Source organism: Myiozetetes cayanensis, unplaced genomic scaffold (assembly GCF_022539395.1).
Source record: "Myiozetetes cayanensis isolate MyiCay16 unplaced genomic scaffold, myiCay2020 scf9, whole genome shotgun sequence".
Classification (NCBI taxonomy): domain Eukaryota; kingdom Metazoa; phylum Chordata; class Aves; order Passeriformes; family Tyrannidae; genus Myiozetetes; species Myiozetetes cayanensis.
In genome coordinates, this window is record NW_026088185.1 from 24,071,742 (window position 1) to 24,095,338 (window position 23,597).

At 41.6% G+C, this 23,597-nt stretch overlaps 1 protein-coding gene and 1 long non-coding RNA gene across 2 annotated transcripts in view; one reads left to right on the forward strand and one right to left on the reverse strand.

Annotated features, from left to right (window-relative positions):
• Positions 1 to 8,356: 8,356 nt before the first annotated feature.
• Positions 8,357 to 23,035, forward strand: LOC126652738 (uncharacterized). The gene is made up of 2 exons (XR_007632036.1): positions 8,357 to 8,722; positions 19,346 to 23,035. It is a non-coding gene; the product is annotated as an uncharacterized LOC126652738 (long non-coding RNA).
• Positions 22,128 to 23,597, reverse strand: part of XRCC5 (X-ray repair cross complementing 5) — a 50,656-nt gene continuing 49,186 nt past the window's right edge. The window contains exon 21 of the mRNA XM_050339826.1: positions 22,128 to 23,288. Within this exon, the coding sequence (XP_050195783.1) occupies positions 23,274 to 23,288 (15 nt within the window). The 3' untranslated portion in view covers positions 22,128 to 23,273. The remainder of the gene's footprint in view (positions 23,289 to 23,597) is intronic.

A 23,597-nucleotide genomic window follows, 5' to 3' on the forward strand; every position in this document is an offset into this window, starting at 1 on the left:
TGTTTATGGCATTAAACAGCAAAAATCGTTTAGCAAACATCACTCTAAGGTTCTTGTGCTGTGCCTTCCCTTTGTGCCAAAGAGAAGCTTGAGGCAACCATAGTAAGTACAGGCAATCATTGAAAAAGTGCTGCTATTTTCAGAATACCCGCTCTGGTGTGCTAGGTCCTTCTCAGGGATGGTACAGAACTGCCCTCAACAGTGAACATCTGTCTTTGCAGTGCTGGAGTCAGTCCTTACTCCAGGGCTTTATCTTCTACAAATTGCTGTGTGAACTCCAAGACAAGGAATGCTCAGAGCAAGTATGCACAAAGAAAGGGAGGACAGTGGATGCAATACCAAAGGTGATGGTAAAGAGCTAGGCTAGATCTGGAGCTCCTCTCCTGAATGCTTGGCACATGACAGCAACCTCTACCTCAGGACATCTTTTGAGGCTGCCCCTTGCTTCTGTAGTGCCCACTGAATGCCTAGAGCATCACTTTTCGAGGTGATGTCCCTAGAAGCCCTACTGCAATTCCTACTACAATCAGCCACACAGCATTCCTGTCTCAGGAGAAAAGCAGGGGCAGTTTTTCATCAGCCAAAGACAATCACAAGAAGCTCTGAACACTCTACTTATGCCGAAGCATAACAGAACGTTTCCATGTTTGCACATGTGAAGATCCTGCTCCAGAAGACAGGCAGAGTCTGTTCCTCATCCTTCCCCTAGAAACCAGTTAAGTTATTTTTCTTTTTTTTTTTTCTTTTCTCTTTTCCTTTTTTCTTTTTTCTTTTCCCCTTCCCCTTCTCCTTCCCCTTCCCCTTCCCCTTCTCCTTCTCCTTCCCTTCCCTTCCCTCTGTTCCTTTTTTGTTGTTTTGATATAGATGTATTCAAATAAGTCTATTGAAATACACAGAGAGGGAGCAAGAAGGGAACAAATAGAGAAAATAAAATGCATAGGACAAAGAGCTGCTCTGAGAGAAACAGCTGTGCTAATCAGAAATGGATGACAAAAAACAAGGAGAGGGGATTTAGCAGTGGGAGCAGGGATAGGACTGGCAGAGAGATGGAAGATATGTGGTGTGAAGAGGTTGGTGGCAAATATTGATTACTGCAGCAATAACACTGATGGTTTGGAATAAAGAGGACAAGACAGGCCCTAGAGGATCCTCAGGGAGAGGAGAAAGGAGCCATTAAACATGGACAGAACTGGACTTCATCAAGTCCTCTCCAACCAGTCTTTCCATGAGTCCAGTACGAATACTGGGTCTTTCACAGACTGCAGCCTGACAACCAAACTTCTTGCTAGATCATAGCCCCTGATCAACAAAAAGCTGCACCACCCAGGCTAGGCAAACACAAATTACTGCACACATTAACTTACCTCTAACCCAACTATTTTTAACTAAACGTTAAAAATTTGAGGCAAGGTGGTGGCAGGAAGATGTTTTCACCGCTGGAAACACGGAAATATTTTGCTTTAGAAATGAGTGGAAATTTCAAAACGTAACCTACAATGAATGTAATGTATCTGAATGGGGAATATATTTACCTGAATCTTAAAGAGAACATAATGTGGTTTGAGAATTTGGAGCAGCAAATCAGTGTCTCCCATCCAGAAATGGCCACTTCTAGAGGCTGTACAACAGCTGTCTGCTCAATGGCCAGAGGATGCTAGTCCCTGACAAAAATGTCCAACAACTGTCTGCAATTACAGTGATAAAAATCCCAATGTAATATAAGTCTATCAGACAACTAGTTTATTAATTTTGAATGAGAACACCTAAGGGGCTGACATAAACCTGACTGAAATCAGCAGGATTTTTCCTCAGGCTTGAGTGGGCACATAAGATCAGGACTGTGCCCTTGGGGCATTTTTTGCTCCCAGCTCCTCAGGACTCATTACTTTTCCGGTTTTGCAATCCAGAAGCAAAAGCACAGGAGAGCAGTTAGTGGGTTGACTCTGCAAGGTCAACTGAGTCAGTCTTACTGCAGGATTTGTAAAAATTACTATTTTTACCACCCACCACCAAAAAAACCCTCGTCTTCCAATGAACTAATAGCCATTAATCTTAAAGCATCATCTTGGCAACAAAATTTGTGTGAATCTGCACACCTACATCCAGTCATGGTTACGTGTGTAAGTACGTGCCTGTGTGGGATGGCACTCACACTGCTATGGACACACACAGAGCTGGTGCAGGGCAAACCCAGGGGTGTGCAGCAGCTACGCTGAGATGGCTCCTGGCATGCATTGTCCCACTGCCCCACGAACTGGCATCAGCTGAAGTGGAAATGTAGTTGCCCTGCATCTACAGGGGAAAAAAGCCTGTTCACAGGCAGTTATGGTAGATTAGCTGAAACATTGTGAGTTCATTACCAAGATCACTTACTTACAGATCTATAAACAAAGCCTCACATCCCCAAAAATAGCCAGCAGTAGCCCCATGCATCCAGGCTAGACACAGTCACGGAGTTGCACTCCTTACAGAGAATAAGTATTCCACTCACTCTCACTTTGAGTTTAGCTGGGAGCAACAAGCAGTGATTACTTAATGTAAACAGTGCCCTGGTTATTTAATGCACTAAATAACAACAGACATCCATAAACTCACTTATTTTATATACTTTTTTAATGCCCACAGCCTCCTCTAATTTGTGAATGCTGTCAACTTTATTGCACCACTAAAGCCTTATCAAACTTCAGAGCTGTCTCAGGTCAGAGCATAATGGATCACTTTCAACACTATAACTGGAGTACAGGGAGGCTAAGTCATTTCACTAGAGTCCCACTTTCACATGCAATCCATATGTTTGTCTTTTCCATTCACATAAGGTTTCTTGGTAGTGAAAGATGCCAGATCTGGAGTTGTCTGTATTCACAGCATATGGAGTGACCCTGGAAGCTGTGTCTGTCCTCAGTCTCCAGTAACCACTTCTGTGAGCTGAGCAATACTTAAGACCATCTATTTCAATCTGCCTTTGTATTTAACGTGGGCATCCACAGCTACAGCTCACCCAAATTTATACATGTAAAGGCCACTTGTCACATTCTAAGCCGCCTTACTAATCATCAGAGAAAAATAGGTGCCTCCTAGGAATTATTCATACCAATTGTATTCAGCACCAAACTGCCTACACAGTTGTCTAGTATGATTTGAGATGCTTGACTGGCCTCCACTCTCTCAATTTTAAATTGACACCTATCTCTAAAGTTAGGAAAAAAGCACCCGCCCCTCTTTGGCACATGCTGGGTATCCAGCAGTCCCATCAGTCAACTTCCCCCCGACTTTTTTAATCAGAGGGAGCAGGTTAGGCTGCTCAGGCTAAAATGAGATGGGGTCCCCAAAGCATTTGTTTCTTTGCTTATCTTACTGAAAAAGGGAGAAGGAACCTAAGGGACTTGTGAAGTTCTCCTACCATCCACAGTCAGTATAAGACTTCAACTACCAAACCTCTTATCCCTGCAGTTAATTGTGCTTAAATGGTCTATAGCTTGATACATCTGTTCCTTGCAATGTCTCCTATTCTTAACTTCTGTTCTGAATTTGCAAAAAGCATGAAATAAAATACTATTCAACTTTTCCTAGAAATAAAAAAAACCAAAACACTTTCTAGACAAATTTAGGGCCCTAAAATTACTGTTACTTCCTGAAAACTCAAGCCTGAATTTCTAAACTTTCAGGGGAAACTCAGCATTTTTTAAACAACAAATTCTGCAAGGCTGTGGATGAAGCCTGGCAAAGAACTGTTCTCTAAACAGCAAGGCAATTTAGTCCTATGCCTGTCACCATTTGTGACTCTCATCATTACAGCACGTCTTGTAACAGAAGCATCTTTCGGAGTTTTGAGGAATTGTTTGTTTTCTTGTTTAAACACTGCAGTAGAGGGGAGAAAAATCCTGAGAAAACAGAAAAGAGAAGGTAGAAAGAAGCTGAATACACAGGCAAAATGGAGTGAGTACAGCCACCACAGCCAACAACTGGCCTGATGGACAGCAGAGCCTCATGCTAAAGGATTAGAAATCATCCCTGAAAATGTTTAACTAAGGCATTTGCGTGACAGCCAAAGCAAACAAGAAGAGGCATACAGAAGTGTGGTGAGGCTTTAAAATACTATTTGCAAGACTGAAGGAGATCAGGAACTCAACAAACCAAAGTTGTTGGTGCCCATTCTGTTTTCCAAAGTAACAGATCTAAGAAAGGAAATCACTCATGACCTCACACAACAAGCAACTGATGTTTTCAGGGAGAGCTCTGCAGCCAGCAGACATTCCTTGGACTGCTTTTCTCAGCTACCCAAACAGCAAGTGCTCTTCTCCCATCACTTGACCTGCAGCCTGTCTCAGAGTGCCCTCCAGGAAAGCCAAGACATGCTATTCTTCTGCAGGGCAGGGGCAGATGTCACTGGCTTCCCATCCCCACCAGCAAGTGGCCACTGGGCCTGGGCACACAAGCACCAGCAGCTATGGTGGGATCACTTCTATACTGCACATGGACACCGTCAAAGGGGACCAGCAATCATGTTCCTTGCAGTGGACTTGATTTGAACCCATGAGGTTATGCTAAAACTACAGCCCAGGAGGCATTTGAAACATTCACAGTGCATTCTAAGCACACTGTTTCTGAACATGTGTCGAATAATCCCATTACTTTACCACTCTAGAAAAAAAAATCCACTGTTGCCTTTGGCATCTGTCTCCACACCTCTTCCCCACTCTTCTCTGGCATGTGATGGTGGTGGTATTTGCTGCTGTTACTGAGATGCACGAGATTATGCAACTGTCTAGCATTTTGATTTAATCAGCTAGGGGAAAAAAACCTGCTCCAAATTCTATTAATAACTAGCAGCCAGCTCCCTCCTTCCCTCCCTCCTCAAATTCCCTTAGAGGGAGGATCACAGACAGATCCCTGCAAGAACAAACTAGCAGCCTGACTGGATCAATAACATCCACAGTGCCAGGAATTTGCAACGAATTCTGGGTAATTAATCTGCCAGGGAAAGACAACCTTAATTAAGAACAGCCAAGCTGTTCTTTTCCAAACCTTTAGATTAAAAAAGCCACAGTATTGGTTTGACCGAGGATTTTGGTCTAAATTTTAACGGGTTTTGTGTTCCTAACAAATGTTTTGAAAGCAACCATGCAGGCAGCAGTAAAGTCTTCACTCAACAGTCACAGGGGCAACCCCTTTACTTTGCTTTCTTGACACCACACTAAAGGTGAATGATTTCATGCTGGGGAGAAGCACTGGCTTCACAGCTGGGATGGACAGTGCCATGGAGAGCTTGCCCCATCCTCATATAAAGGGTCCAGAGTTGAGATAAAACTGTGACCTTCCCTTCTCTTCTTCTCAGGAAGAGCATCCAGGACAAAAGGTTTCCTCACTAGCCCAAAGTCCCTGCTTTTTCGTCCCTTTCAGGCAATCCTGGAAATACCATTTGGGAGCAAAGGCAGTTTGCCAGCACCCATATTAGGCTGCAAGCAGCTATTTGGATATGAGCAGTTGTACAGGTCACTCTGAAGTTCCTGAAGCAGCTGCTGTCACAAGGCAGTGAGAAATCCTCCCAGGCATCACATGATGATTCAGGAGGAGTATTGGTTATATTTCAGAAACATGGGATTTAAGTTCTTTGTTCTTTTGCTTCTGGTTCTACTTCAAATTCTTAATTTAATGCATTGTAAGTATCTATGGCAACACGTATCCTAGTATGCTCAGTGTGCTCAGGACCTTTTTCTGGTGCTGATGCCAACTGGTACAGACTCAGCCATGTCCAAACTCTTTTTCCTCAGGGCAAAAAGTCCAAAGGGTGGGCACATCCAAACTGTGTATTGCTTCTGATCTGTGTTAACTCCTGAGCCTTGCTGGGTGCTCTCATGGAGACAGCCTGGGCCAAAAGCATGTCAAAAGCTGTGCTAACAACTTACCAAGACAATCCTGGGAGTGTTTCCTGGGCATCCATTCATGATGGAGGACATGTCTCAAACAACTTAGGTAGGGTAGATGCAGAAAGTCCCAGGAAAATCCTCCCAAACCGGGCACTATACCCCAGCAAGGACTTAGCTGAGAGCAAAACCTTCCTGAAGCAATTTGCACATCCAGTTTTGAGGGCCTAAAAAAGTGTGTTCTTTTTATTTCTCCAAAGTAGAAAGGCTGTTTTGGTCTGTGAAACATGAAACAGTTGATTACATCTCTGCCTTAACACAGTGCAAACAAGGAGACCAAACAGTTCAGGACAGGATAGCTCTGGAGGCACTGGGTAAATCACAAAGAAATTCCAAAGATTTTCAAAGGGATCACTAATTTCACCAGCCCTGCTCATCTTTGCTGGTCAAACTCTACTCATCTGTCTGAAGCCAAGGAGGGTCTCCATATTTATGGGGGAAAATTAGCATTTTCCCTAATGGTATCCTGGATACAGGGTAATTATGGTAAAGACTGATGAAAATCGTTTAACTCCTACTATGGGGACAGCATGATGACAGCTAGATTAAAGATGTCCTTTATAAACCATCACAGAGCAAGAGAACATGATAATGAATGAGTTAATTACACTAGCATTTAAGGCTGATACTACCCATCTGCTGCTTTGATTAATTAAAACTCTGATGGACAACAATGAGGCCCTTCTCAGGTCTGAAAGCAATTAATTGCCAAAGTCCTCAATAAATCTAACAGCATCACTGGCAGAAGAGACCACTTCGAACAGCCCCAGAACAGAGGCAGCAGAGCATATCATGGAGTTGAAAGCGTCCCCACCTGGTGCATTAATCTTTTGATGTAACACTGGGAGCTGGGGCCTAGCAATTTTAATTTCTTGTTTGATCTCCTTCTCTCTCCCCTTTCTTTCTCTCCTCTCAACATCAGTGGAAGGTGCAGTCTCAGTAAAGGACATGAATTGCTGAGGAAATTAAGGAGGCTTTGGCCCTTTTTGTCCTCTGTCCAGACTCTCCAATCTGTAATGAATGGGTTAAATATTGCTCTTGAGTTTCTGTTCTCCTTGGAATAGTTGTAACCAGTCCTGACAAAGCAGGATTTTGGAAATGCAGTGGGGAGCTGAACTCTTCCAATGTTTCCAGTGTTCATCATTCAAAGAATGACAAAAAGAAGAACTAGTTGCTCAGAAAGTGGTGGCAAATTAAATTTTCCTGTGGGAACCTCAAGGAAAGACTCAGAAACCAGACACAGACTGTGTGCCCTGACTCAGTCAGGAGCAAAGAGAGGGCATGAGGAACAGAACCATAGAACATCCTGAGTTGGAAAGGACACATAAGGTTCATTAAGTCCAACAAGACGAATCTGATCAAAGGACTGTCTACTGTGAGAAATCCTAGACTCCAGGACCACTTTCCAAAGAAGTAAAAAGGGGAAATCCCTAATGCACAACCATTTAAATGGAAAAGATGTTGTCTGTGTACTGCAGGGAAAAATGGCCACAGCCAGTGGGAAGGAATTAGTCCTTTTCATTTTTTGCCCTCTGTCTGCACTGATCATCAGTCTTGCAAACTAAGCCTGGCTGGGACACAATGGGATTTTGAAGGAACACCATGAAAGACCATTTTCTTTTGCAGCAAACAGGGCTAGATGACACCTAGACCATCTTCAAAGCCAGCGCAGCTTATATGTGTAGTTTGGAGACCTTGCACTGCAAGGAGTTGCTTTTTTCAGAGGGAAAAAACCTTTTCTTCCATTTTTATCCTACTTAGGCATTGTTAAGCAGTTCTTGCATTTCACCTCAAACAGTAACAACTGAGGAACTAAGGCTTCTTCATACTACAGATCCAGGACAATGATTAATAACAATTATCATCAGTGATTAGTTAATACGACCATAATACAATAATCCCACTGACTGCCAGTCAGTTTTAGGCATCAGCGAGTTGAAGAACAACAGCTGTTCTCATTAAACACTGCCTCTCTCCTGAGGACAAGGGGAGAATCCTCCTTACAGCAGCAGCCTCAGCTGAGCATGATGCAGGCTGCAACTTCCCATAGCTTTCCATGCTGGAATGGCACAGGAGACAGTGGGATTAGACATGTTGAAGTTAATACAGAGATCACTGCTCTATAATCATAGGCTGGTTTGTGTTGGAAGCAACCTTAAATGTCATCTAGTTTCAATCCCCTGGAATGATCCAGAACACCTTCCACTAGCCCAGGTTGCTCAGAGCCCCACCCAACTTGGCCTTGAACACTTCCAGGGATGGGGCATCCACAACTTCCCTGGGCAACTTATTCCAGTGTCTAACCACACTCACTTTAGAGAGAGGGTGATTATATTCTGGGTCTTTAGTTCAGTAATTGAAAACAAACTACCTATTGAAGAGTAAAACAGGAGCAAGTAAGCAGAGGACAACAAGTACGGGGCTTTTGTTTCAAACTACAGTAGCTGGTTCTTAAAGTGTTTCAGGGGGGTTCACTATGGAAAGGAACTTTTAACATACAAGTAGAGTAAACAACAGACCCCTTTTCCAGTTACAGAAAAAGAGGTAAATAATTAAGGAAAGAAATAGATCTGAAAGGGCAGTGGTAGGAAGGCACTTTCCAACAGATGCAGCAGCCATTTCCAAATACTAATAACTCTTTGTCTCCATCTAAACAAAGGAGGGTGAAAGACAGATGCCACATCCATACCTAGATTTCCCAGGAGAAAAATGGAAGAGAAATTAGGACAGACCAGATGTTCAAAGGATTAACATTATTGAAGAGTAACCGAAACACAGGAGGAGCTGTCATTGCTCAGGTGAGCCCCAGCTGCCCCAAGGTATGTCTGTACCATGCAGAACAGAAGCATGCAGGTGTGCCCTGGGCATCTCAGAAAAGCCAGCTAGATCAGAGTCATGCAAGTATCTCTTCAGAACACCGGGATCCCCTGAGCCCAAAGGGCAAAAGAAAGTTAATCTTCTGCCAGTGCATTTTAAGCCATCTTCAGAAAGCAGATAATGCAGCATGTCTCTGCAGATCAGTTGACATGACAGATATGTACAGACATGTGCATCCACTGTGGAGTGAATCCATCACTCAAACTAAGATTTGGGTCAGATTTTCTGACTCCATCTGCAACTCAACTAAAGACCACTCTAAAAAGAGAGAGCAAGAATGGGGTAGGGGTTTGGGGTTTTTCAAATTTCTTTACTTTCAGTCCCTTCCCAGTATCACACATTTAAGTGATCTTATGCTCCAAATGTCCTTCCTCTCTTGTCCAGCCCCCAAAAGACTGCACATTCAGAAAAGGTACCAAGGAACTGCTCTCCAAGGGCAGGGATATTTTTTACCCCGTTTTAGGTTTAAGCCCACTTCACATACTGACTTTTAATGTTAAAGCCATAACTCCCTCCAAAAAAATCAGGTTAGAAGAAACAACTTTCATAACAACATGAAAGCCTTGCAGCATACTGCAAGCAGAACCATCGTTCCAGGCTCCCTGCATTGGCCATTACAAGGTAAGATGGGGATGTGGGTATAACTTTAGCTTCAAATTTCTTTCTTACCACTGTCAGTTCAAGGTAAGCCCCAATGTTATTTTTATCCACTGTATAGACCAGGTGCTACAGAAGTACTTGGTGTAACCTGCCACACTGCAAAACAAGTGTCATATTGAATTAGTGATTCTCTACTACACTTCTGTCCTGTTCATCCACAAACAGGCATGTAGTAGAAGTGTAATAAAAATCACTTTCTAACTCTCATTTTATAAATCAATTAATACCTACAATTACCCAGCACTATTGACATGGACAGTCAAGAGAAGCATTAATTAGACTGGCACATTAGACCCTTGTTAATTACATTCTCAGTTCTCAATGTCAGGAGAGTCTCTCTACCTTCAGAAGCTGTGAGAGGAGGAAGAAAAGAGAATAAAACCAACTCTTCTCTGATGTTGTGTAGTTCTTGGCTAACCAGCTGCTGTAGTGTAGCTGCCTTATTTTCACATATATGTAGTATCTGGACATGCAGAGGGACTGATTTTATCTGCAAGAATATAAAAAAATAAACATCTCTCTGCTGAAGTCAGTGAAACTGTATTGGTATGTAAACCAGCAAAAATACAATCAAAATGCAACACATTGGTCCTAGCATTTTGATTTTGGTCTGAGACCTGCAATCACAGATTTTGTTTCAGAGTATTTCACTCAAGTCTGGAGTTGAGCAGTTTGGTTCAGTTCAGCTGATAAGAATGCAGTTCAAGAGACGGAAGCACCATCAAGGTTTGAAGGAATTAGAGATAATTTTTGATTAAGGCTCCACTCTAACCTGACCTATTTTCCCCTCACCCATGTATATGGTACATCTTTTAATATCTTCCTCTCCAACAAAATTATTACACTTTTCTCATGCCTTTCCATCTCATGTCCTTAACACTGCATTTTCACACTTCCTTCACAGATGGCCTCTGAGCCAAATATCCCTTCTGAAGCACAGAAAGGGGAAAGATGCCTGTCCAAGAAACTGTAAAAGATGTGTTGAATTTACCAAAGGGCTCAAGAACTGCCCAGTAAGTTGGTCTCAAACAAAGGAGTACTGGAAGTTCATTGTTCCTCTTGCACAAAACCTGAACAAAGCAAAGGGTGTACCAGAAATGACAAACGAGGGCTTGTGCTGAGCAGTACTAAAAACTGCAGTTAAAGTCTTGCTCAAAGCTCTGCACAGACAATTGACCTAAACTACCTCCCCTGGGGGTAGAAACTCACAGCAAAACTACAAAGTAGAACTGATAAGCCCTAATTACAGGTACCACCAATTAACTACCAGCACATAAAATATGGCTGGTAGCACACAAGATCTGTGAAATCCTTTCATATGCTTCGATTTGCCAGGCAGACAACACCACCAACTCTGATGGCACATTCCTGCATTGTCTCCTCCACCAACCAAGCTGCAGCAGACAGCAAAGAGTGCACGAACAGCCTCTTGCAGAGAAGCAAGTGAGTTTGGAGCCCTCTTGGATGCTCCCACAGAATTAAGCATAAACAGATTCCTTTAATAGTTTTGCAAATGCTCTTTTAGACATTTTAAAAAGCAATCAAGGGAGTGAAGGCCTATTTGAAAGGGAGTATGTTTGTTGCATTTGGAGCGAGGATCTCAGGCAGCTGCATGAGACAGTGAACCCTACACATTGGGCTACAGCAGTGTCCTGGTTTCAGCTGGGGGAGAGTTAATGTTTTTCTTAGTAGCTGGTACAGTGCTGTGTTTTAGATTTAATATGAGAATAATGTGGGTAACACACTGATATCTTAGTTGTTGCTAAGTAGTGTTTACCCTAAATCAGAGCCCCACCTGAGGACTGTGCCTTCCCTCCTCTAACAGACAGGGCTGGAGTACCAGCTGTGCAGGACGACAGCACTGAAGTCGTGAATTTACAGATCCCCAGTTGTTGCTTGTAACACTGAGTAGTTCACAAGCCAGCTTGGTGCCAACAAATAAGGGAAGTTTCGTGATGACTTTTCTTAGGTCACCAGACCACCACATCGATCTTGCTAGATCAGCTAAGTGCAGGTGCTCTCTCAGCTGCACTATACAAATTCAGACACAGCTCCATCCAGGCAACACAGTGACCCCAAAAACCTCAGTGGCACGGACTCAGCTCAAGGCCATCTTTTTTGCTGAATAGGTGGAGCCAGCATCAGATGAGATGGCTGAAGCTTTTGCTTTAGGATCACAATTCTATGTTGACTTCTCTGCAGCCTGCACCAGCTTTCAGTCTTGAAAGCATACATGGGTGACGCTCTTTCCTTCCTCATGCTGATCTACAGATCAATATGAACCTCTTTATTATCTAATTATAGCTGCAGGGGGCTCTTCGCAGCTCGAGTACATTTGTCTCCCTGTGATGTTAATACAATCAGGCACAAAGATCACTTCATTAAAAGATCATCTATGCTCAGTCTTATTTGAGCTAAAAAAATCACTCCTTTGTCACACAAACTGTATGGAAAAAAGTGCAAAGCTGGATGACTCGCTGTAGCCCAGCGAGCAGAGTTCAGCTCCAAAGAGCAGCTGGAGGAAGAGCTGTCACTAAGTAAATGCAGCACTTCCACCATGATTCAGATGGAGGATCTATTCACTGCACAGATAAATGGGCACTCTGCAATCATGTATGGAAGTGAGGAGTACATTGAATGTAAGGTGCAGAGTATCTGTGGCAAACCCACAGCAAAGTTTAGCTCTCCTTTACTGTAAAATGATGTCTTTTTTTTTTTTTTTTCAGTCCACTCCCTTCACCTTTCTACTATATATCCCTCCTGAAGTGCAAAATACAGGGTTTGTTTATTCATAGTGCAGTCAGATAGACATTGTCCTCAGAGCAAAGAGGCTCTCAGAGCAAAGTAGCTGGTGGTCCAGAGGGGATGTTGCCTGCAAAGGAGGCTGAGAGCAAATGCAGCTCTAGGTTGGTGCTTCACAGTCACCTGGTAGATGTAGATGTAGCTTCCAGCTGGTCACCAAGTGAATATTACAGAATTACAGAATATACAAAAGAGCACATCTTCAGTGGTAAAGACTAAAATTAGAGATTAACAGCCAAGAGGAATGAGGTAGAGGAAGGATTTGAATTTGAAACTGTTAGTGCTAGAAAATGCTTTAGCCTCTTGAGTAGGATATACAATAAGGGGGTAAGGGAACAGCACGACCAGCTTGCCTTCACTAGATTTTTTTCAGATCTAACCTATTTTTGCAGACATCATCTGAGGACACCTACCCTCAAGGCCTGTGGTTGGAGAACAGTTTCTTTGTAAACTCTGCAAGGAAATCAATGCAGCCTTGGGACATGGTAGCATGCACAGATAATCTGCAGGCAGAGCACAGCCTTTGCTGCTGTGTCCCAGCACAAAATGGACATCTTAAAAATCCCCCACAGAAACAATCTTGCCTTGTCTATAACTAAATTTCTAGCAATACTGACCTATCTGTGTTCATAATACCCCTCTACATTATAAATTACTCATCTGAAAAATAGGAGCAACACAATCTTCTTTTGAAAACCTCAGGATGAAAGTAAGCTATTACAGCACTCTCTGTGCCACTAAGTTATTAATAAACACACAAAGTTCTGAAATCTTTTTAGCAGATTCTCACTGAGAAAACCCTACCACCTGTACATGCTAGAAATTCAGCAGCAGGGAAACCAGAATCCTTGGTTCATCATTCGTAGAAGGTTCTGGACATGAATTAAATACACCTGCTTAAGACCAGAATTGCTCATATAGCAGCACTATAATGCAAGTTGATTTCACCTTATCACCCAAAATGATTTTCAGGAACTAGTGATCACAGGAAGACTCAGGGAGATATAATTATCCGTCACCAGGTTGACACTGGCCTCAGAAAACAGAGATTAGTTGTACAGCAGAAATAAGATGAAAAGCTATAATGGAGCACCCTAGTGCTAAAGAAAATAAATTGGCAAGAGGTCTACCATGCAGCACTGGAAAAATAGCTGTTCCCAGAGATGGTGCCTTGAAACCTCCTTGGTATCCTTCTGGAGAGGTGAATTTTGAAAAGCCATTAACAGAAGGATTTGAGGGGTCTCATTCCAGCCCCCAAGTGGTTGTGACTCCCAAACCTGGAAGTGCAGCACACATTGCTGATTTCATCTGAAGGCAAGAGCTGAGACTGGAGCACAGCAGCAAAACAGACTGGAGGAAGCTGTCATATGGCTGGAGATGCATCCTAGTAAGAGGGCAAAACTGGACAGACACCTGTAGCCAAGTTCAGAAGTGCTTTGTACGTGCATATGACACAAGAAGGAGGCAGGGGGACACACTGAGAAGGTGCCATGCGTGGAAAGAGATAGAAAAAGAAAAGTTACAGTGCTTCCATGTGGGGTCCTCTCTCCAGAAACCATCATGTCTTCCCTTTCTGCTGACCAGTGAGGTGGAGATGGTTACAGCAAGAGCCTCCACACACTCAGCCTAAGGCAGTTTGTAAACCACTCCTTGCTTCTTACCCACTAAGTGTGATGTGGGATCTCTGCATTCTCAAACTCATATGCAAAAGCAGTGGGACAGCAGCTGTACAAGAAACCTAATGTGGTGAAGGTAAGAAACACAGAGCAGAGCCATGGCAATGGTAAGGGAGGAAAGACTGGACACTGGATACTGCACACAGAGCCAGGCCAGCTCACTTCCAACACCCCTCTGCTAGTTCGGAGTGGTGGCATTTCTGTGACGCTTCACAACAAAGCATGAAAGTTTGGAGCTGCTCAAACACCAACCAGTAAAGTCACTGCCACTCAACACGATGCCTTTCCCTTAACATCTCACAGAGAAGGATCACCCAGTTGAAGGGATTGCTTTGTTTTCTGTTCTGTACACAAGAGGCAACGTATGTGAACACATTTTGTGCCCAAAGGCCTGCTGAGCTTGGGATAAGTGAGACTATCCCCAAGTTCTGACAATAAATATAAAATATACCTTTCATCCCAGGGTGTTAACAGTCAGCTGGTCAGCAAATGAGCCTGTTAATGATCTCAGAGCACTGGTAAAAAAATATAAATCACACACACACAGCCTCTGGCACCTCATAAAGCACTAACTTCTTCTTGCTCCAAATTAAAACAGCATGCAAAGACAGGAGAAGACCATAACCCATTATTTCATATTTTAAAAATTAATTCAGAGGATGCCAGTGTTTGTCCTGTACTGCTATGAAACTGTGGGCTTGTATAGGAATATCTGTCACTTGTGCACATGTGTTGACACATTCACAGACATCACCACCATAGAAGCAACCTTTCCCAAAGGAAATGAAGAAAGTGAGAGCCTGACTCTGGGTTACCAAAAAGTTCCCACCATATTGAACTCAGAAAAAACAACTGCACAGGGAGTGAAGGCTGTTTACGTCATCATTTTGATAAACCTTTTTCTATATGTTAGTCTTGTTTTGCTGCAGGTGCAGCTTCCCAAGGATGGCTGCACAGGCAGGCAGGCAGGATAACCATGATACCCCACCCTGGATTCCCATACATGCACCTTTCAAGGCCTCTACAGGAATGCTGGCAAAAGTGACAAATTTGGCTTCAATTAGCCCACTGAAAGAATACAAGAGAATGGAATTGTCTAGTATGGAATGCATGACTGCCTATGAAAAGTCTGGTGTATTAGAGAAATTCTATAGCCCTATGTTGTGATTTTTTTTTTTTTTAATGCCCTCAGCAAGCAATGCAAGTCTGGGTAATCATTGTTAAAAGCATTCCATTAAGGAACTGCAGCTCTAAGACACCTGGGTGTTATCTACAAACAGCTAATGGGCATTAATACAGACCGGTTTATACACTACAAATATGGACAAGCTCCATGCATAGAAGCTACAAGAACTCTCTATTATCAAATAGCATTTTGAGCTGATGACACACAACTAAATCCCAAAAGCCACAGAAAGTCCAAGAAAGAACTTTTTTTTTCCTTTCTGCAGTACTGTGCTGCTCCTTAGGACCTGGGTGTGTCAGTTTGAATGAATCCTAAGGGAATGTGCTTGACGTGATTTGCTCACTTCTCATACTAAATGATATCCCCTCATCTATTCAATTTCCTCCCTCCTTGTCTTGAAGCACTACTTTTTTTCAGTTGCTATCTAATCCCAAACTGTGTATGTATATTTTGAGTTATCTTTCCCTTCTCCTCTCTCAGTTCCCTTGATGCCTTTAATTCATGCAGGGAGCAATTCGTGCTCTACAGACATGTCTGGTTTTTTGGGTACCAAACAAATCCCCAAAAGAGCATAGAGGAACAGCATTCACAGCAGTCATGCAAGCTTCCCTGCACTCTATTGCCAGAGCTCTTTAGAACCTGAGCCACCAGGCTGCTAGTTCTTGGCATGCCTGGTGATCTTGCCTCAGTATCCTGTGTGCAATCATTGCTATCCAGAGGAAAACTGTGGTACAACGACGACATCAACTTCTGCCCCACTGGCTGGTTTTGTGCTGTCTCTGAGAGCACACAGGAAATCCCCAGAGATTTCAGGAAATCTTTGTACAATGAAGGCTACAGACACGGGTAAGTTATCTTCAGATGCATTTGCTCTTCTAGGATTTGGAAGGTGGGGTTTCTTTAAAGAAACATGGCAGAGTGCTTCAACTAAGTGGCCTTTAAAGGCCACTTCAACTGAAACTATTCTATGACTTAAAGCCAAACAAAATAAAGAACCTCATCCCAACAATTCTGGTCACTCTGCAGCTACTGAGTGAATCACAGAAGCTTCAGTATTTTCTTCAGTTTCATTCATCCTGTAGAAGAAGTTTTGGTACCACTCTCAAACCATTTACAGCCTGGCCCAGAGTAATTTTTCAAGACCAAATACTGGCAACCTAAAGGCCAGATTCCATCACAAGGAAATTCCTGCACAAAAACTCTAGCAGTTAAACTGAAACAATTTGCTTTGAATACCTAACATATATTTCTCCATGTAGCTGTGATTTGTCTTTCAATTCTCTTTATCCCACACTAAATCTCTGAAACTGCTCACATCTTTTCTGTGAAGAACTAGATTGTCCGGAAGGTAAAGCTGGTCCTGCCTTCCAGCACACACTGGCTCTGAAAATATTTGCTTAATTTTATGTTCCCTTGATTTCCAGTGGTCCCCTTGGGTATGTGTTGTTCTTGTGTTTCAAGTTACAGTGAACTGTTGGTAGCGAAAGGTTTTTCTCTCCTCATTGTTTGTTCTTTTTCACATGCCCTCTGTTTCATCACAGTTCTTACTTCTGAGTCATCGTCAGCTTTAAGTTAAGGGGGATTATACACAATCTCATGTGTAGACCTTGAGCTGTGAGTCATTCAAATGCTAAAGCTCCCATTTCCTGAGGACTGCGGAAAAATCTCTTACGGACAAGCTGCAATCCAATTTAGTATTGTCTTGCCAGACTAACCCTATTCCTTCCACATTGATTTTGTCACTGCTGCCCGAAGGGAACTTTGTGACCATTTGCATTTTTAAATAGGTCAGTGTGTGTGTGTCTGGGAGAACTGTTAAGTAAATGTTCATTATGTAAAACAGCTCCTTCTTTCTGGACTGTGGAAGAGATATAGAAAGGCTGTTCTTTTTAATAATAAGCTTTGAAACCTCATCTGTTTCCTCTCCTTGCCTTTCAAAGTCATTAAGTGGAATAACTGATCCTTCATTCTTCCAGAATCTCTCGATCTTTGTCTGTTTAATGTCTGCCTCTCACATATTCCTGCTGCCTGTGGAATTCCCGCTGCTCCACTTCTCCTCAAGACTAATGATCATGTTCTCCTCATGTCCCAGGGAGCGCCACAATAACTTGCTATTTTCTTCATTTACTCCCACCTCCCAAATCTTTTGCCATAAAACTTTTGCACTGACATACCCTCTCTATATGAAGTCTCATCCAACTGAAGTCCCTTTAAAAGTCTTTCAACTGCCTTCCCTGCGAGACACCAAAAGTAAACAACTTTCCCCAATTGCAAAGGGAGGATAACCAAGAGGCAGAGAGATTAAGTGGTCCCAGATGAGTCTTCTGCAGAACTAGGAGTAAAACTCTAATGTTGCTGTCCTCCACTAGTGAACCAGATTAGCTCTCTTACATTCTTAGAAAATAAGACAATTAAAAAAATTTAATGGAGCTACAGGGCACACAGCTTATTTCTGTTTTACTTACAGGTTGATCTACCTCACTAAGGATTCTACCTGTTATAGAACACTCCTCATCTAAACTACCTTCCTAATCTCCCAAAAAGCCTGGCCACCACATCTCACAAATTTTCAAATCATTCCTTTTGATAGAGCCACAGGCCCCTTACAAACAACGTGCAGCAAACCCAACCAGCTTAGCTATGCATATGGTCCCTGCAAGGGCAGGTGTCCTCAAGTTTTTCATGTTTGCTAGCCAGCAAAAGTGCATTCAGACCAGGGCCTTCTGTGCTGCCCTGCTTGGGACCAAAGGAAAAAAATTCTCTCCCCGCTACCCCCTCCTCTTTTCGTAAGAAAAGGGTCCCTAAAGATTCTGATACAGCTCCTGTAACTCTAGTGAAAAGTCACAGAGTACAGGGGGCTATTTCTTCACATTGTGGATGCACTGACTCCATGGGGAGAGAACCTTTATCATTTGACTACTTGCATTAGCAGGCTGGAGAAGGAATTCTCATACATCCAAGCTACATAAAACTCCCATAATCAGGTACTAACAGCTATTTTACCTTCCTTTACCTAGCATTATGTCTGATCCACATGCTTCAGGCAAAAATATCTGCACCACAGCTGGTCTCCTCAGGGGCTTGTTCTCCCTTTATGCATTGTCTCAGACAGCAGATAGAAAATGTTTCTAGTTATACCCTACATTGGAGGCATTTCTGTTTTCTGTTAATATCTTGAAAGCTGCAAGATTCACTCCCTTCTGGAGGAAAAGAAAATGACAGTTATTACTGCCTATTATTGCACATTAAAATAGGAAGAAAGGATGAGACAGAGTTGGAACTCAGTAAGATTGTGAAGAAAAACAATCCTTTGGTTTGATACATTTAAAGCAACAGTAAATACATTTCTATGGTCAGCCTACTCATTCCATCAAAGACTTCCCAAACTCTCATAGGAGTGCATACAGTTGACCTGATGCATAGAGGGGTCCTAAAAATTAGTACACCAGTAAATAAATATATCTATATGAGTTTGAGTACTTTTTAGTGGTGTGAAATAATTCATTATTTGGTTACAGCAAAAAGTACTGTGAGTACTTCAGGTTGCTGATAAGAGGTTGTTTTGATGGTCAACAGTTGAGACTTGCATTGGTGAGGCATCAGAAAGCATAAAATTCATTTTACTATGTCTTAGTCATGCTGGCTTCACAAAGTTATTGGGAAGAAACAGCAGATTAATTTCTGTCCAACTTGAGTCACTGAAGTACAATAAATCTGTGCAGAGAAAGCCAGATGAGTGAAGGTTACATCGTAAGGTGCTCAGCTCACAGATGCACTAAGGTTATGCCTCGCCCATAAAAACTAGAAGAAGGGACAGGTTTTCTAGTTTGTGTTTAGTTCTTTTATTTTCATGAATGCAAGTACTATTCCAAAACACTAAAATGGGAAGGTTAGAGGGACATACTAATCCTTCTACTTAATCAAAACTTGCTGCATGGAAAAATATTATTAAACTTTAAGCTAAGCTATGTTCAAATGTTTTCCAAGTAATTTTCTTGTATAGAAAAAAGTATCTCTGCCTCTATTCCAAACTTTTATGGAGAGTTCAATGTGTTTTTTCATCCTTTGAGAAAAGTAAGAGAGGCTAAAAATCACAGCCTTGTCTTAATGTATCTATTTTAGTTCTCCATATCAGATTATGACTGTATTACAAAAGAAAACTATTCTAGTTTCCTTTATTTTCTTTACTACACGGTAATCCCTTCCTCTAAAACTTTCAGGTTCAGTAATCGCAAGAAAAGAAGAGTCCAAACTGACGCAGAACTTCTCCCAAAGCTGCCTTCAGAACAGTGCACATACATGTTACATCCATAAACTCCAACACCCAGAAAGACAAGTCATCTGTTGCAGAAAATGCTGCCTTCATTTCCCAGCACCTTTAAGCGGTGGAGCTTACAGAGAGAACTGTTCTTTTTATGCAGTAGTTCTTCAAAGCATTTAGAAATACAAGCGTGGGTGGGCATCCAGTCCTGTGCTAGTATTAGGAACATTTTGCTTTTTAAATAATCTTTGTAACCTGCATCTTAAAAGAGGGACAAGAAACCTCAGAGGCTTTCTACATCTCTGCTCCATTACTGTCCTGGCAGCAAGAGAAGAATGAAGATAGAAAGGAAAATGAAACAAAGCTAAAGTTTGGGTGGAAATGAATTTTCCTCTGTCACAAACCAACAGCTGAAGTCAACTGCTTATTTCACAAGGTGGAACAAACCTAAAACCACTCTGTTCCTTACAAGCACAGCGAGAACATCTATCAATGTATTTGTCAGTTTAACAAAATACAAGCCAAAACTCTTCTTTCCAGATTATCGCCAACCCACATGAGATCACAAGGGAACTCCTCCTTTACCTTCTGTCATGTTCAAATGCAGAATATAAAGATGGCCCCATTTGTAGAATTCACAACTGAAATAGATTCTCCACTCTTCCACACATAAATGATCGTCCTTCCTCATTTTCTAATTCCAAAGACCCTTCTCCAACATCAGACAGATAATTCTGTCAAAACCAAAACATCAGGGAAGATAAGAAGATGAAAATCTACCCTGGCCACTAAGAGACCACAGTGCAGCAGAACAGATCTACTTGCATTGAAGTGTTTTGATGGTATGTGCAATACTTCTATGCCACATTCTAAGGACAGAGATGAAGCTTTACTTCCAGAACTCTCCAAACCTGTTGCCACCATACTGTTGATCTGACATTCATTTCAAGCTGATTAGTATCACACAAATCACAAGTGTTCAACTATGTAATGTTTTGGAAGTTATTTTCCGCTACTTCTGTGGCATTTTTACAACTGTCCAAGAGCACAGATTGGGTTTTTGAATACAAAAATGAATGAAACCAAACTTGAGAACTGTGTTAGAGTCAGTAGACCCCACTACTCAGTGACAGGGCAACCACCTTCATTTGCAGAACTGATATGGCCTGGATACTTCAAATTCATGATACATTGTCACCAGAAGAGCCTGATTCTTCCTCTGTGACTCCCAAAACCAGTATTTTGTCCTTTCTGTGGAGTATTCAGAGTTTCATGCTATGATCCCACCTCCCTCACATATTAATTACACTTCCTGGTATATCTGGATACTTTCCACCTCCCAAAGTCCACACTGCAAAATATTGGGTTTTTGGTCCACACACCTAATTAAGGAAGAGAAGAAGGAAGAGGACCTGCAGACTAGGCAACACATGATAGAGCTGATGCAACACGACAATTAGGCTGTTGGCTGGTATGCTCAGCTACTGGGCCAGCCAAAGAAGAGGAAAAAAGGCTGAACTCTTTATTTCTTTCTCTTTCACCTCTTCCCAGCATCAACTTTCACAAAAAACTTTTAAAACATAATGCTGAAATCACTGCCCCTCCATCAAAGCTGATTCTGCCCAAAGAGCAAAAGAGAGATCAGAGCAGTAGATTAACAGAAGGACACAACAATCATAAGTTTGATCTTTCGGCAAACAAGAGGGGTTTTTCCTAACCAAGGTTACTGCCCCATGTCAGTAGCACCAAGAGCTTTCCAGAGAGGCCTTACTTACAGGGGAAAAGAGAAAATAAATCAGTAACATATAAAGAAATCACAGCCAGTCTTTTTTTTTTAAACACTTTGACAATTTCTATTAAGTACAGGATAAGGGATGCTCTCCTGCTTGCAAGAAAAAGTTGTGTGATGTTTCCTGTATGTTTGCTTTTGAAGTGGACAACTAACTGCTCTAGTGCTTCTGAAGACTGGCCAGTACTGCAATTCAAGATGAGTATTCTCAATGGAAACAGTAAGTCAGACCTACTACTAAACAGTAAGTCAGACTTTATAACTGAAAAATAAGCTTAATCTAAGTGTAAGATCTCTTCCAGTCACTGAATAAGAACCTGAAAGCTGGCCCTTTGCCAAAGAACAAATGTAAAATCGGGCTGCTATTTGATAGACCTAAGTAAGACAGATCAGAAGCTTCTCATAACTGATACTCAGAAGGCTGGGCAGAATCAAAGACACTTTACTTGTCTTTTAAGAATTTGCTTTCACTTGTTTTGAGTCATAAATTCACATCCTTCTCTTCAGTACTATCAACTCAATTAGCACACTGAGCCTACCTGTACATACCGTGCCGTACAGGCAGCAATAAGACCTATGCAGCACTGCTCCATGAACTAAATGTCTACTGCTTGCCAGAAGCAAAACACTCTAGAAATGTGGTCAATTGGTGCAAAAGAATCAGAAAGTCCTAATCCTTATTTTGATTTGCAAAGTAATTCTATCTCATCTGAGGTCTTGACCAGGATTTTTTCATCATCTCTACAATATGGTAAAAATGATTTTATTGGCTTGTTGTGAAATTTAACAGTTTGTAAAGAACAGCATAAGTAATTACACTCTGCTTCTGTAGAGGAATTTTGATATTAAGTGTTCACAATGTAGGCCCAGAACAGGGGCTTTAGATTGTTTCTCTTAGTACTTAATAGCTGGTCACCTGATTTTAGCAAACATGATTCTGAAGACAACAAGAAACAATTTTAAAAGTATTTTTATTAAACAAACAAACAAACAAAAATGAAGTGTAAAAAAACCCCCAAACAAACCAGTCCATGCTGTACTCCATAAATTGGCCTTAGAAGACAATCAAAACACTGATCAAATATTTCTTATTTACAGTTGAGAAATATAAAATGCTATAAAGGTCTACAAAGATCACTTACTCCCTGCCATCTGCATTTGAGAAACCCTTTCAATGAACTCACCTGGGACAGGATGCCAGAGAAGGGAGAGCAGGTTGCTGTCAAGGGAAGTAGAGGCAAAAAGCAATTGCTGTTTCCCACAGGGAAGCTGTTGGTCAGTATGAAGTGCAGATATTCCACATTTTGTAATTACAGGTCATGATTTTTTGTCCTTTTTTTATGATCTTAATACCATTTTTCACAGTATCTTTACACATTTATTATAATGGAATTAATCTGGTTGTAACAAACAAGCATGTATGAATGTGTCATTACTGTCTCTCCCATCTGTAATCAAATTTGAGTATCTCTTTCTAAGCAGTATTTGACTACTTTGGATTGCTCTCCTGGTTACCAGTGTTAACTATTATCAGCTGTCACAGGTGTTTTTTCCCTCCTCTCTCTTATTTGTTTTTTGTTCATTTGTTTTTGTTTTGGGTTGGTTGGTTGGGGTTTCTTTCAAAGCACGAAAATAGTAACTTTCTCCTTTCTGTAACAATAATGCTAAGGGATTACCTCCACTAAAGATTCAGTATGACCTGGTAACCTCACTGTGACATTTCTGTCTTCCTTCCCAGGCAATGTAACAAGAACTTAAGGCAACAGAACAGATTCTCATTAAATTTGGTAGTGTTTAGCTGAAAGCAATACCAAGGACAAGCTAGATCCAGTGTTTTAAAGGAAAAAAAAAAAAAAATAAAAGATGCCTTAAAGCTATTATTACTTCCAAAATACTTCAAATAATTTCAGTCTTCTGTTCTAGTTTTGAAAAGTCAGATGACATTTATACCAACTAGAAGTGTTTCTGGGATTTCTGCTCTCATTTGAGAGAATAAAGATGGAAGTACTATCTTCTCATTAGCATCTTTTTTTGTGCCCCATCTCACAGGGAGATCTCTTCCAAAACTTTGCTTGTATAGTTCCCATGTATCACCCAGTCACATCATGTCCAGCTGCAAACAGAAGAAACAGATTTGAAGGGAGCCACAATGGATTCAAGTTATGTCTTACATGTGTTTAGTGCTTAGAATACACAGCAAATTTGGAAATCATGTAACATAAATGGATTGCACAGAGCTTATTACTAAGCTTCTGTAAAGTACAAAAGCAAACCTAAAAATTTCATCTTCTGATAAACTTATGTACAACTTATAAATATTAAAAAGTACAATCCAAAAGTAGAAATCTGTCTGTTATTGAAGCTTCTTTAAAACCATCTACACCATCAGCTTAAGCTTTGGAGTCAAACAGATCCAGCCTGT